This window comes from Mandrillus leucophaeus, unplaced genomic scaffold (genome assembly GCF_000951045.1).
Source record: "Mandrillus leucophaeus isolate KB7577 unplaced genomic scaffold, Mleu.le_1.0 Scaffold663, whole genome shotgun sequence".
In the NCBI taxonomy this organism is placed as follows: domain Eukaryota; kingdom Metazoa; phylum Chordata; class Mammalia; order Primates; family Cercopithecidae; genus Mandrillus; species Mandrillus leucophaeus.
In genome coordinates this window covers 466933-482496 of record NW_012107175.1, presented here as the reverse complement: position 1 = coordinate 482496, position 15564 = coordinate 466933, and the positions used below count along the sequence as shown (strand labels likewise).

The window sequence follows — 15564 nt, the reverse complement described above, 5'->3', positions numbered from 1 at the left end:
GTTTTATTAGTGGTAAACTTGTAAGAACCTAGTTTCACAACTGAGAAAAATTCATATGTGTTTGTATACATAAGGCACCAGTGTGTATTCTCATGCATTAAAATATATTTTGCTACCTCTAAATGAGGCTGAGATGTTGATAAGAAAACCACAAAGAAACGTGTATTTTTATCCCCAGTTTATCATTTTCTATCTCTGCCTCATTAAAGATCACTTTATCTCATTAACTCAACATGACTGAGAAGAAACACATATTGGTGCTTAGTGGATGCAAATCAATATGAATGGCTCGAGTATTTTAACATCACTTTTAGGGATGCTACTTTTTGGTGATTTTAATTTTTGTTGTTGATCCAGGACAGTCCTTTAAAGCATTTGTTAATTTATATATGGGCTTTGCAAGGTACCCAGCTGCACACAAAGGACACAATTGATACTCAGTAACCATATTTTTAATTCATTGACTTTTTTTTCTTCTTCCAGGAATGCGTTTGGCTCTGGCTGATGCTGGTGACACTGTAGAAGATGCCAACTTTGTGGAAGCCATGGCAGATGCAGGTATTCTCCGTCTGTACACCTGGGTAGAATGGGTGAAAGAAATGGTTGCCAACTGGGACAGCCTAAGAAGTGGTCCTGCCAATACTTTCAATGATAGAGTTTTTGCCAGGTAATCTCTAGATCCCAATCATTTTGTGTTTTAGAGTTACTTAGTTGTGGTGCATTTTTAAGTTTTCTTTTTCTTTTTTTAATAAAATAAACTAATGATAATAATAGCTAGTATTCATTGAAGGCTTACTTGTGCCAAGTACTATGCTGAGTATTTTGTGTCCATTATCTGACTTTAGCCTCAAAGCAACCTTATATAATACAGGTATTACTAGCTCTATTTTATAAATAAAGAAACTGAAGCTTAGAACAATTAAGTATTTCCTTAAATGCCTTAAAAAGTCAGTAGTTGCAAACTTGGGATATGAACTTGCTTCCGTCTGTCTTGAAAGTCTGTTCTCATAACCATTTTACCATGTTGTCTTGTTTTAGAGTAGGGCAAAATGGTTAAAGGAAAAGTAGATTAAAAGAAAAGGATAAATATCTTTGGAGTCATCCTACGCGCTGGTATTACAAAGATGAATAAGACATGATCCTTCCTCATTGTCTCGCAAGAGAGACAGGCACCCAGTTTTTAAGTACAATAATAGAGATAAGGAGAATTCAGAGATATCATGTGACTTCTGGGTTTCTTTCTTTCTTTTTTTTTTTTTTCCGATACAGAGTCTCGCACTATCACCCAGGCTGGAGTGCAGTGGCACAATCTTGGCTTACTGCAACTTCTACTTCCCAGTTTCAAGCTATTCTTCTGCCCCAGCCTCCCGACTAGCTGGGATTACAGGCGCCCGCCACCATGTCTGGCTAATTTTTTTGTATTTTTAGTAGAGACAGGGTTTCACTATGTTGGCCAGGCTGGTCTCGAACTCCTGACCTTGTGATCCACCCGCCTCGGTCTCCGAAAATGCTGGGATTACAGGCGTGAGCACCACATCCGGCCAAATTCTGGGTTTCTTGAAAAATAAACAAGTGTTTTCAGGGAGAGGAGAAAGTGTGGATAAGCCATGGAAAGGGTCTGATATTTATTTGAAGTACATTATCTGGTGGGCAGAGGTAGGAGATGAAACAGGTTGGGGCTAGATTAGGCCAAATTAAGAAGGACCTGGATTGGTATGAGAAAATTTTTTTCTAATGTCCAGTATTAGTTATTGTAAATGCGATAATTAAAACCTAGCTATGGCCAGGCACTGTGGCTCATGCGTGTAAACCAGGCACTTTGAAAGGCTGAGGTGGGAGGATTGCTTGAGCCCAGGAGTTTGAGACCAGCCTGGGCAAAAAAGTGAGATCCCATCTCTACCAAAAAAAAAAAAAAAAAAAAATTAACTGGGTGAGGTGGCTTGCGCCTATAGTCCTAGTGCTTGAGAGGCTGAGGTGAGAAGATCCTTTGAGCCTAGGCATTCGAGGCTACAGTGAGTTGTGATCATACCACTGCATTCTAACCTAGGTGACAGAGACAGGACTTGTCTCAAAAACAAAACAAAATAAAACAAAAAAAAATCTAAAACTTAGCTACAATATTAGTTAAGCTATTTTCATATTACATTTTGGGCTTTATAAGAATAAAGTGTCCATCAAGAAATTTCTAAACAAGCATCACTTATTATGTCGTTAACAGGAGCCCTAAGCAGTGTCAGATGACAGTACTTAAGGATGGATACACAATAGAGAGACTGCAGTAGTTTGTTTTAAGGAACACAAAGGTGGTGTTGTGTTGAGCAGTTTTAAATGTTTCGGGCATTGTTCTCATTTTACTGCTTAAATAAGCAGTATTTTAAATTTGTATATGCAGCAGTTTTTTATAGCTATGTATAAGTGCCTTTAAACTCCATAACCTTTTTTTTCCCCCTATTCAATAGTGAATTGAATGCAGGAATTATAAAAACAGATCAAAACTATGAAAAGATGATGTTTAAAGAAGCTTTGAAAACAGGGTTTTTTGAGTTTCAGGTAGGCTGTTGATTCTTTTGGTAGCTATAAAACATGTCAGTGTGAACATTATGTATTTTCCCCCTTTTTTCTTCCTGCTGTAGCACAATTACTCGCCTAAGTATAGACTGAAAATCCTGCCAGAAAAATTTTAAAGTCTTCAATAAATTGTGATTTTAAGTTATTTTCTTTGGTATTTTTCTATTATGTCCATTTAATTTAAATAATTCTGCTCCTAGTTAAGCTATGAGCATTCATATAAAGGAGATTAAAACTAAAATTCAGCTATACTTTCCAGGAAAACATTTCAAAATTGATAAAAACGAAGGCAAAATTGTGATTAATTGCTATTAGTTTGAGAGCAAGTGTTTTCTGAGGTTTTCCACAAGGTGTCAGTATTTCCTTAAGTTTGGCATTTAAAGTGCTTAAAGTAAAAAATGCAGCTTTACGCAATGAGCTATGTAAAATATCACATTGAGATTTATGTAACTTGGTTTTCAGAGATGTGGTTAAATAAGGATAAATGGCTGAGCATAGCAATGTGTTGTATTTATAGTCTTTTTTCATATTTAATATCCTATATGCTGCTAAGAGCAGTCACCCTTAATATACAGTTAAAGTTGTTCAACTTTTATGTCTCAGTTACAAACTGTCTGTAAAAAAATTCTTTTTTTTTTTGAGAATTATTAGTATAAAACTACCATGTACTTTGGACAAAGATAAATACTTGCAGATTCTTAAAGTAAAACCTTTACAGTAATTTGTTATGGATTTTTAAAAGACTAGAAACTTAAAAATGTATTAAAACCAAGATACTGAAATTTTTTCCTTTATTTTTATTTTAAAGAAGGTGAGGGAAATGGTAAATAATTTCACATTTTATAGGCCGCAAAAGATAAGTACCGTGAATTGGCTGTGGAAGGGATGCACAGAGAACTTGTGTTCCGGTTTATTGAAGTTCAGACACTTCTCCTCGCTCCATTCTGTCCACATTTGTGTGAGCACATCTGGACACTCCTGGGAAAGGTACCTTTATGCATTTAAAATGTTTTAAGTGGTTTTGATTTTGGCTTCATTAAATAAGTGTTGTGCTAATATTGTTACTTAAGAGAGAAAGTCTGAAAGTGAGTAATTCAAGAGTGATACTGGATTCAGCATCATAATTATGACAGGTTAAACTAGAGTTATCTCCTATTCAGATGGATATATGTGCCCTTATTTATATATACACAGTGTATACATATTTTTAAAAGGTGAAAATATTGAGAAAGATACAAATAATTTTTATGAGCTCCTTATAAGCAGAGATATAGGTGTATATTTGCATAACTATTCTTGTTTTATATAAAACTTCTGGCATACATAGGACTTAATATTCAGGGATATTAGCATTCTTACTATGAATATAAATTCAGTTATTTCTCCTAGGCTTGCAGATAAATAGTTTGGCTGGTTTAATAACTCCTTTCCAACCATATTAGCTAGGCTCTTTTGTATTTTTAAATGCATGAACAATACAGAAATGTGCTCATGATCTATATACCAAATAGCCATACTTGAATACTGGATGTATTAACAGGATAAAAACTGAGTGTATGCGTAATTTATATTATAATGATTAAATTTAGGCAAGTTAGCGTTACATAATTTTCTTTGAAAGTGAGCATATGTGCGTGGGTATTAATACGCTTGTACAAATGGATGCTAATTAAGAATGTAGAGTCAGACTTCACAGCTTGAATTCTAGGGAACATTAGATCAGGGGCTGTGGAAGTGTGTTATGTGTAGTCAAGTTTGAACTCTGAGCACACAATTACAGATGGTATCCTTGGTATGAAACTATAATTAAGAACCATAAAATAGTTACATTGTCTAATCTCACTGAACTTTCTTTGTTTTTCTTTTTTTAAAAGCCTGACTCAATTATGAATGCTTCATGGCCTGTGGCAGGTCCTGTGGATGAAGTTTTAATACACTCCTCACAGTATCTCATGGAAGTAACACATGACCTTAGACTACGACTCAAGAACTATATGATGCCAGCAAAAGGGAAGGTAAAGTCTTTTTTTTTTTTTTAAAGATTATTCCTTAAAAGTTATTGATCATATAACAATTAACAGTAATGAAAGTTAAAAAGATTTTCATTAATGGTGAAGACCATGGTGGTGTATATTGGGGGAGGGTTCTTCTCATTTTTGGTTTATATAAAAACTATTGAATGTTTTTCCTTTCTTTTACCATGTAGAAGACTGACAAACAACCCCTGCAGAAGCCCTCACATTGCACCATCTATGTGGCAAAGAACTATCCACCTTGGCAACATACCACCCTGTCTGTTCTACGTAAACACTTTGAGGTGATGCTCTCAGTAGACTTTTCCCCCTGATGGTGTTGTATGCTCCCTATGTTGTTTTTGTTTTTAGGATGTTGGCAATGTCTGGGAGAAGAAAGGTAGGCAGCTTTGTGTCATTCCCTCTAGGCAGAGAGCATCCTTTTGTTATTCTTGGTGACTCTTAAATGGATGCTGAGGAAAAAGCTGCTGTTTTTCTCTCATTTTTGAAACATTTATACAAAAATACATTGGATTTTGTTGAATGTAATCAAAAGAATTGGGGGTTTTCATATGTGTAGTTGAAACAATGAAATGAAAGGACAGAGTTTGCCTTTGGAATTTGTTATAACTTGAGCAGTGGGAGTCATTCATTAAATTTATTCATTCATTAAATTATTTCAAACCATAACCTCATTTATTGTTTGGAAAAAAGTGAAGCTTTGTTCTTGAGTACCTTAAATGTTGTTTGGTTTGATAATTACCTATAGAAATGTAGAACTTGAAGACATTTTTGGCTGTGCCAGATAATGATAAATCCATTTAAAGGGAACTCAATAACTTAGATCTAAGTTTTCCTGAAAGAAAAAAATCTATTTTTCCTCTGCATTCAAAATGTAGAAACAAAGTGTGTTTGTGGACTTGGGCTTTTTTGCTTAGGTTATTAAAACAGTTATTGCTAGATGCAGACTACTAAGGTGCACTTAAAAAAGAGAGACAAAATATGGATTGTGGTCAAAATGTAAAGAAGAAACATAAAGGAAAAATTCTTAGCTTTGATATTCTAGACTGTTACTGGAATTTTGCCTGAATACTTTTCAGAGTTAATTAAGAAATGCTAAGAAAAACTGCTTTTACATTTGTAAAATTTCAGAGAGAAGAGCAAATGTTTTTGTATTCCTTGTGAGTCTATTTTATGGAAAACTACTTCCACTTTTGATTGTGTATGTTAGAAATAGAAGGTGGCCTTTAGAATCTGCTTGCAGATTTTGAATTAAGGTAAATAAAAGATAAAAGCTACTTTGGTTGGCAGAAAAGTGAAACTACCTCAGTGGATTATATATTCATACCAGTAATTTCAAGGAAGCAATGGAAGAACCCAAATATAATATGTAATGTCTTAGGTATTAAAAAATGCGTCACCTCTGTTCTTTTTGAAGTTGTATTTTTACTTAGTATTCATTGACTAGATAATTGAAAACAGTGGTATCTTTTGGCATTAGCAGCTTTCTTTTAGATTTTTGTATGTTTTCATCCACAAGAATGAAAAGAATGTTCATTTATAATCACGAAGAGTGTTCTTATGTTGAATGTGGCACCTTTTTGGTGACATAAGGCAAAGGAGTGTTTCCCACCCTTTTTCTTTTTTATGTGTTTCAGAGGAATACATTAACAAGTAGAATATTTTTTCCCATGTACTTTAGTAAAATTTGGAATTGAAAATAGATTTTTTGAAATTGTGTTATGTGTTCCTTTTCGTTTAGATTCATTCCCAACCCTTCCTTTTACAATAAGGAGAAAATAAGTCGCCCAAAACTTTGAAAAGACCACTTGCTTTGTTTCTCACTCTGTTGAGGGGACCATTAATATCTGTAGAAAGAAATGAATTTAGATTCATTTAAAGCACACTTGGATTGTACTCATTAGTGACATATGATATAGATATTTATTTTTGAGTAGATAGAAATGATTCTGTTTTTAACAGGGCAATAGCTAGGGATTCTTTTCACAAGTGTAACAATTTCTTTCTAGTGTCCAAAAGCAGACATTATATAAACTTGTATAATAGTTGTGTAATTTTTTATTTTAATATGACTAATGAAATGCTTTTAGAAATTTGAAAACAAGTTTTTATGAGACCATTTAGTTTCTGAACAGGAGAAATATTCAACACAAATCACTTTTTTTCCTCCTCTGAACTAAAAAGTATGTGTCGTCAGTTTATAGAGAATAGGAGACTTCCTTCTGCATTGTTCATTCAGCTTTCACTTCTCCATGATGCTAGGGCTGGACACTTTTCTGCTGTTCTCTAAGGATCAGTAGAGGCCACCATTCTATGCCTGGCAGACTATAGTCAAATCTACTATTCTGTCTTATTCTTGAGACTTTTTTTTCTACATTACTCTCCCTCCTTTCTTTTTTTAGGCCAATAATGGAAAACTGCCTGACAACAAAGTCATTGCTAGTGAACTAGGCAGTATGCCAGAACTGAAGAAATACATGAAGAAAGTCATGCCATTTGTTGCCATGATTAAGGTAAGCTGTGGACCTTATGCAGCTGTGACCACATGAGTAATGGTTAGATAGGACAGTAGAAGGATGGATAGGACAATAGAAGGATGGGGAAAAGCCTTGGACATAGTCTCCTGCCAGAAATCTGCTGAAATAGCACTTTTCAATCAATGGCTGTGAGAAATGATCTATCAGATTTTGGGTTTACTTGTGGAATCACTGAGTATGTGAAAAATATGTATTGTGGAAGAAAAATTGGTTTAGAATTGCTGCACTGAACTGTTCCCTTCATATTCTACCTTCCCTTCTTTCAAGTTTGGGAAAGAAACATACTCTTTTGGCTTACATTAGGCTTATAGAGGCTTGCATTTCCTAGACCCTATTCCTGGAACCAGGATTCAATATTTGTATAGGTACAGCTTAACAGGATAAACACTGGTTATAGTGGTTGGACCAGGGTTTCTCAGCATAGCTCTATTGGTATTTTGGGCTCGATAGTTCTTGTGGGACACTTTAATGGCATCCCTGGCTTCTACTTGTTAGAAGCCAGTAGAACTACCTTTCCCGCTAGTTATGACAATGAAAAATATCTCCAGATATTGCCAAATGTCCGCTGGGGGCAGAATCACCTTCCACTTCTTGCCATTGAGAATTATTGGGTTAGACTCTTAGTTTTCTTCATGTACATAGCTGATGTATTGTTGGATTTCTTGACAAAAAGAAACCGAAAGAAGGCTTATATTGCTTAAGATCTCAGACTATGAGGCCAGAAAAATCTTGGTTGAAATTCTGTGTATCTGTCATTTCTTAGTTTTGAGACCTTGGTCAAATAACTTTAATTTTTTGGGCCATAGGATTTTTCATCCATAAATGAGGATACTATAGAACCTAACTTTTTAGGAGTGCTGCGTAGTATACCTAACACACCTAAGTAGCACCAGTCAAGAAGTAGGCTTGGTAAATGTTGTTTGAAAATGCAAATTAGTATCTTCCAGCCTACTAAGCATATCGTGGTTTTTCTTTTACTGCCCTTTAATTCTTGTGTCTTCTTGGCTGCAGATGCCTGATGGAGACCAGACCTCTTAACTTTTCCAATACTATAATAGATTGGTATTCTTGGAAAAGGTTTTTAATTCTCTTAGACCAAAGTCACTGTTTGATCCCCAGGGTATTTTAGGTTTCAGAAGTAATTTAGGATCCTGGATTGACCTACACCAATCAAGTTGTAATATAAGTGCTGGTATGTTCATAGTTCATTGGTTCCCCAGTGGCTAGTGTCATTGGTCATAATGCCAAATCACTGTCAACATGTGGATCCAACAAAATGTTCCATTGGTGTTTGCAGAGGCCATTAATTTTGATGACATGTTTTAAGAGAATCCAGGGAAACCTATTCAAAAAGTAGTTACGGGTATATATATAGCGAGAGACAGAGAGCGTGTGTGTGTGTGTGTATAAAATGATATTAGATTCAAAAGTTGGCTTCTTTAGGATCTCATTTAAATTTGAAGAACCATCATCAGACCGTTTGAGTGGTGATATATTTTTAAAATTATGTTGGTGATTTGCCAGGCAAATTAGTGGTTTTGCAAACTTTGAAAGGGATTAATAAATCTGGGAATAAGAAAATGACTTTCTAGCACTTTTCATGGGAAAAAGAAATAGAACTTGCATAGTAAGCTAAAACAGTGAGTAGCAGGAATAATGTCAGGTCACTTTCATTAAGTATAACGTGTTCTAGGTAGTTGTATCTATACATATGTACTTGGATCTCTAGGATTCTATTTTGTGCAGCAAGTATCGACTATCCAAGAAAATTAAGAATAAGAAATTATTTTTTACATGCCATGTTTGAGTACTCATGTAGTATGAGTTTTTTTTCTTTAAACTTTGCAGAAATATCTTTGGGGATTTTTTGTTTGGATATTATTAATTCATTATTCTCTGAAACAGCTGTAAGAAGGTGGTATCTCAGAAAATTAAAATTTTGGTTTTTTGGTAACTTAAAGGGATATTTTCATACATTTGGTTGATTCTCTGTCAAGTGAATTCTTTGGGCTTGCAAATTAAGTCAGTCTAAATAAACAATCATAAAACCATATTTACTTTATAAATCTGAAAACCTTGTGCCTTCCCATCTTTTCATTGCTGCCATAATCTTATAATACTTTAAATGATAATTATTTGGAGCTAGTAAATTTCATTAACAAGCAAATGTAGGTAAAGGAAATCATGAGTCCAAGGCCTTTCCTTTAACTCCTGAAATCGGAGATTTTATCAACTAAGAGAAGAATGATTACTTTGAAGGAAGTATGTTTTCCAACATGTTCTTACTGTGATTTTGTTTTTCCATACCATTTTGGCTATTAGGAAAACCTGGAGAAGATGGGGCCTCGTATACTGGATTTGCAATTAGAATTTGATGAAAGGGCTGTGCTTATGGAGAATATAGTCTACCTGACTAATTCCCTTGAGGTAAGAGGTCCAGGGATTGTAATAACTATTTAACAGTAGTTAAACCATAATCCAGCTCTTTTATTTTACAATAAATCTTTTTATAAACTTCATCTTTTGTGTTTAGTATCTTTGTTAAATATGTCAGTCAGAAATATTTTTGGAGAGAAAAAAAATGGGTGAGTATAAAGGTTGCAGGAAAAAAAGATCTGTCATCTTGTTTTATCAATTCTTAATTTACATATGATCAATTATACATTAAAAAACTGTATGTCTGGATATGATACTGCAAATTTTTTTTTTTTTAATTATACTTTAAGTTCTTGGGTACATGTGCACAACGTGCAGGTGTGTTACATATGTATACATGTGCCATGTTGGTGTGCTGCACCCATTAACTCGTCATTTACATTAGGTATCTCTCCTAATGCTATCCCTTCCTCCTCCCCCTCCCCACAATAGGCCCCAGTGTGTGATGTTCCCCTTCCTGTGTCCAAGTGATGTCATTGTTCAATTCCCACCTATGAGTGAGAACATGCAGTGTTTGGTTTTCTGTTCTTGCGATAGTTTGCTGAGAATGATGGTTTCCAGCTGCATCCATGTCCCTACAAAGGACATGAACTCATCCTTTTTTATGGCTGCATAGTATTCCATGGTGTATATGTGCCACATTTTCTTAATCCAGTCTGTCACTGATGGACATTTGGGTTGATTCCAAGAAGTCTTTGCTATTGTGAATAGTGCCACAATAAACATATGTGTGCATGTGTCTTTATAGCAGCAAATTATTTATATTTATTTATACTTTATACTGCAAATTATTTATACTTTATACTGCAAGTTATTTTTAAGAGACCTTATATTTAAATGCTTTCCAAACCTCTTATGTTATGGAGTACTCTGAATTGGTGCTTTTTTCCCCCCTCCCTTTTGATTTGCAGAATTGGATTAATTATAATGTCTGGTTCATGATATATTATGTTTGTTCCATATCTTCCCATGTTTTTTTTCTCTCCCAATTTATAATAAAATGAACATTCATGAATCTACTACCCAATCCAAGAACTAGAACCGTACCAGTAGCTTTTACATATCTGTGACTTTCTCCCCATCCAATCTTTGTGCCCCAGTCACAACTTTATATATAGATTGTAAATAAGCTGGTCTCAGACAACTTAGGCAAAAGGAAAAGCCATTTGCTCTAGAAAACTGTTAGAGCACTCAAAAAGTGGTCCTAGTAATAATGAAGACACTCAAGTAAAAAAAAATACAGGTTTGGAGTTTAAGTAAAATTGTTTTGTGAAATATGGAGATGGAAGAAAGTTGTTTCTAATTAAGTATTTTATTTTAAATGAGTTAATGAAATTAATAAACATTAAATGACATCCATTTTATATATATCTAAATGTTCATATATATTCATGTAGGTCAAAAAACTTCCTGGATCTTTTCACTTGGACCATGCGGACACATCTTATGTTTAGGGTCATCTTATGTTCAGACATATGCACTGTGCTATATTTCTGAGCTTTTCTGCCATTTATTTAAGTGGAAGCCTTTTATTCTCAAATGATAGATTTCTGAACTTCAATTTGTCTTAAGTGGAAGCCTCTTATGCTGATTTTCATTTTGTTTTATATGGCAGATAGATGCCAGATTTCATTATAGAAAATGATAAACATGACTATATAAATAACAATACTATGAGACATCTAAAATGAATGTTAAATAACTGATTACAGATTTCATTTAATATTTATATGGAAAATAATAAAATTGCACAGACCATTTCATGTTAACTGGAGAACCTAGTTTTGTTCTTGGTGAAATGAGGTGGTGATTAATTTGAATCACATTAAGTGATACTAATAACTTCCATTTTTTCCCCTCTATTTAGCTAGAGCACATAGAAGTCAAGTTTGCCTCTGAAGCAGAAGATAAAATCAGGGAAGACTGCTGTCCTGGGAAACCACTTACTGTTTTTAGAATAGAAGTAAGTTGCAGGAATCTCACTGAATCATTGCATTTTAAAACTAGAAGAGACCTAGAGATCATTACATCTAAATCCACATTTAAAAAATAGAACCAAGTAAGGTCCAGAGATATTAAGTGGTTGGTTTGTTGTAGACCCCATTGTTTGCTAGAAATGGGGATGTACCTGAAATGCCCCAATTCCTTTGTTCAGTGCAATACTTACTTTTCCCTCACTTTACTATTACAGGAACTATCAGATGTTATTTGTGGGTTTTAAAAATAAAAAGTATGATTTTCAGTATCTGGTTTTAATTTAAAAATACTGGTAATGTAGAACCTTTTTAGACAGTTAAAAGGAGCTTTTAAACCTCAGATGAGTCTTGGTTTGATTGTTATTCAAGGCTGTTTTGTTTTTGGTATAAACTGGATTGATGCATCATCTTAAGTTATGCTGCAGTAGCTTTTTTTAACCCCTTAGTTTTGGGCCATTATTGGTGAAGACAAAAAGGTTTTGGAGATTCTGGGGTTTTTTTGTTTTTATTTTTTTGAGATGGAGTCTCGCTCTGTCGCCCAGACTGGAGTGCAGTGGCGCAATCTCGGCTCACTGCAAGCTCCGCCTCCTGGGTTCATGCCATTCTCCTGCCTCAGCCTCCCGAGTAGCTGGGACTACAGGTGCCCACCACCATGCCTGGCTAATTTTTTGCATTTTTAGTAGAGATAGGGTTTCACTGTGTTAGCCAGGATGATCTCGATCTCCTGACCTCATGATCCACCCTCCTTGGCCTCCCAAAGTGCTGGGATTACAGGCTTGAGCCACTGCGCCTGGCCTTTTTTTTTTTTAAGTTCTGGGATACATGTGCAGAACGTGCAGGTTTGTTACATAGGTATACATGTACCATGGTGGATTGCTGCACCCATCTACCTGTCATCTAAATTAGGTATTTCTCTTAACGCTATCCCTCCCCTTGCCCACCCCACCCCAACAGGCCCTGATGTGTGATATTCTGCTCCCTATGTCCATGTGTTCTCATTGTTCAACTCCCACTTATGAGTGAGAACATGCGGTGTTTGGTTTTCTGTTCCTGTGTTAGTTTGTGGAGAATGATGGTTTCTAGCTTCATCCAAGTCCCTACAAAGGACATAACTCATCATTTTTTATGCCTGCATAGTATTGCATGGTGTATATGTGCCACATTGTCTTTATCCAGTCTATCATTGATGAGCATTTGGGTTGGTTCCAAGTCTTTGCTATTGTGACCCATGCTGCAATAGACATATGTGTGCATGTGTCTTTATAGTAGAATGATTTATAATCCTTTGGGTATATACCCAGTAATGGGATTGCTGAGTCAGATGGTATTTCTGGATCTAGGTCCTTGAGGAAGGAGATTCTGTTTTTTCAGTCTCAAAGAATCCATTCAGATTGGCAGCATTTGGCAAAGTCCAGGGGACTGCAGTTGGGAGAGTCTATAAACTGCCCTCCTTGTCTTGATAAGCAGAGGACTTAGATATGTTTTGTTACTTCTGCCACATTTGAAAACCCAGCAAACAGAAAAGGCCTAGTTTGAAAGAATAAGGAAATCATGATCATGGATACCTCCTGAATTCAGCGTCATGTAAGGAGTACACTCATAGCATTAAGATGTGGTAGCTTTTAATAGTTCAGTCGTTTGAGCCATGAAGATAGGTATATGAAAATGTTCCTTATACAAATATATTTATTTCAAGTCATTTTCAGGTATTCCATTAAGATACTATGTATTTAAGTCTTTCACAAGACTCATTTGACTTTTTTCCACTTAAAAATAATAAACAGGGTTTTGGACTATGTAGCTTCTATAAGTACAACATAGAATTATGTTTAATCCTGACCTTGCCCTTTACTAGCTGTGTGACCTTGTGCTGATTTTTAATCTTTCTGGTTCTCAGCTTCTCATTTGTGAAAAAGGGTCAAAAGAACGACTTCAGGGATCTAGAACTAACGTCGATAAAGTGCTTAGTACAATGCCTAATACATAGTAGAGATTCAGTGAATGATGGTGGTTGTGGAAGAGAAAATGTAGTTATTGTTAGTGTCCATCATCAGTGTTGATATATATAGTCATTGTCATCTTTACCTAGGCATTTGGTTATAAGCATGAGCTTGTACAGCTTTTCTTTTGTATTTGAGTATGCCTTAGTCATGATTTTAAAATACCACAATTAGATCCATCTTTCATTGGGCATTGAAAACGTAGCAGAGATTCCTCCTCCCTCAGCAGTATTCAAGTTAAACAATTATTTTCTTGTTGTTTTCCTAGCCTGGTGTGTCCGTTTCTCTAGTGAATCCCCAGCCATCCAATGGCCATTTCTCAACCAAAATTGAAATCAGGCAAGGAGATAACTGTGATTCCATAATCAGGCGTTTAATGAAAATGAACCGAGGAATTAAAGGTAAGTTGTTCCCCCAAACTCCTATTTGTCAGTAGCTTGTAGATTTGGTGAGTTTTAAGTAGAAAGGAAAAAGAAAAGAAACAGGCTTGCTTATGGACAGCTGTGTATTATTATGGAAAAAATATTGGGTTCAGAATCAAGAAAACTATTCTTTTTGGGACTCTGTGGCTAGGTAGCTTAGTGACTTTGCCATGTCACTTAAGCTTAAAACTGATTTTTCGTTTACTCATGTGAGGACAATAGAGGGATTAGATATTTTTCCATCTTTCTTTCTAGCTCTAAAACTGTAATGAGTGATTTCTGTCTCAGAGATACTCAGAATCAAGGAACACATACCCTTAATATTCTAAACTAACCTGTCCAGCAGGTCTGTTCCTTGAGAAGGAAGAGAAACAGAGTAAAAGTTATTGAGTGTCTTCCATGTGTTAACCATTTAGTCCTTTTACAATTCTATAATGTAGAGAGTATTCTTATTATTTCCCTTTTACAGATGGTGAAATGGAGGCTAAAAAGGCTAAGTAACTTGCAAAGTTTGTTTAGTAAGTAAACTCTAGAGCTGGAATTCAAACAGGTCTGTTTGCCTGCAAAGCTCATATTCTTTCTTCTAAACAATGTGACTCCAGGTAAAATATGTCAGTAATCTTAACTTACTATCAAGAATAAGTCTGCATCTTTTGTGATTAGATTCAATGTAATAATTTATGGCTTTTCTTTTCATCATCCAGCTAGGTCCTACAGTGAGCAGAGTGTGAAGGGAGATAGTGTGTCTTATTTTTCTTCTGAGCTACACAACAAATTAATGTTGTGATTCTCTATTTTGTATTATCTGTCTTTTTTCTTTTTGATAGCAATCAAAAGTTGATTGGCCACCTTCCATCACTACAAAAATTTTCTAAAAAGATTTATAAATCCCAAACAATAACCTAATTTATGGAACTATATTAGGGTAGTAACATTAATTAAAATAGGAGACTTGAAATAGCTCTTTGGAATTAATTCTGTCATATATTTTGTGTTCTCTTGAAGTTGTTTCCCTTCTATGGACACTTATTGAGACACTACTATATGTAGTGTTTGTAGAGACAACTGTGTATATAGAGACTCCTTTGTATATACTGGGGCTTTGGGGAGTCCACAGAGTTCTGTTCATTAGGAGCTGCATCTAGTAGAGGAGTAGGGAACATACACTATTGAAGTGTATGATAATGTAAGGAGAAATTGCTGAGTGTAGTAAGAAAGGTACAGGTAAAATGTATAGAACAGAGGAACGTGAGATTATTTCCACTTGCAGTGATCAGGGATTAATTTATGGAGAAAGTATTGTTTGGATGGGGCCTTGAACGTTATACCCATGAAGGTAAGGGGAAAGGGTATACTAGGAGGGAAATACCAGTTTATTTTGTTTCCCTCTGTACGGAGCATCAGCAGCAAGAGTATACTAGGATTAGGGATGTTGTTGTTTATAGACATGTGTTTTAAATTGTGGTAAAATATACCTAACATAACATTTACTATTTTAGTCATTTTTATGTGTACAGTTCAGGAGGCTTGAATACATTCACATTGTTGTGAAACCATCACCACCATCCATCTCTACAACTTTTTTTTTTTTT

At 35.1% G+C, this 15564-nt stretch overlaps 1 protein-coding gene across 4 annotated transcripts in view; it reads left to right on the top strand.

Annotated features, from left to right (window-relative positions):
- Positions 1 to 15564, top strand: part of LARS (leucyl-tRNA synthetase) — a 79042-nt gene that overhangs the window by 55248 nt on the left and 8230 nt on the right. For all 4 annotated transcript variants that reach the window (XM_012001534.1, XM_012001532.1, XM_012001533.1 and 1 more), the window contains 9 exons: positions 484 to 667; positions 2460 to 2550; positions 3415 to 3555; positions 4443 to 4583; positions 4775 to 4885; positions 7004 to 7114; positions 9461 to 9565; positions 11442 to 11537; positions 13819 to 13951. In XM_012001534.1, the coding sequence (XP_011856924.1) occupies positions 484 to 667; positions 2460 to 2550; positions 3415 to 3555; positions 4443 to 4583; positions 4775 to 4885; positions 7004 to 7114; positions 9461 to 9565; positions 11442 to 11537; positions 13819 to 13951 (1113 nt within the window). The remainder of the gene's footprint in view (positions 1 to 483; positions 668 to 2459; positions 2551 to 3414; positions 3556 to 4442; positions 4584 to 4774; positions 4886 to 7003; positions 7115 to 9460; positions 9566 to 11441; positions 11538 to 13818; positions 13952 to 15564) is intronic.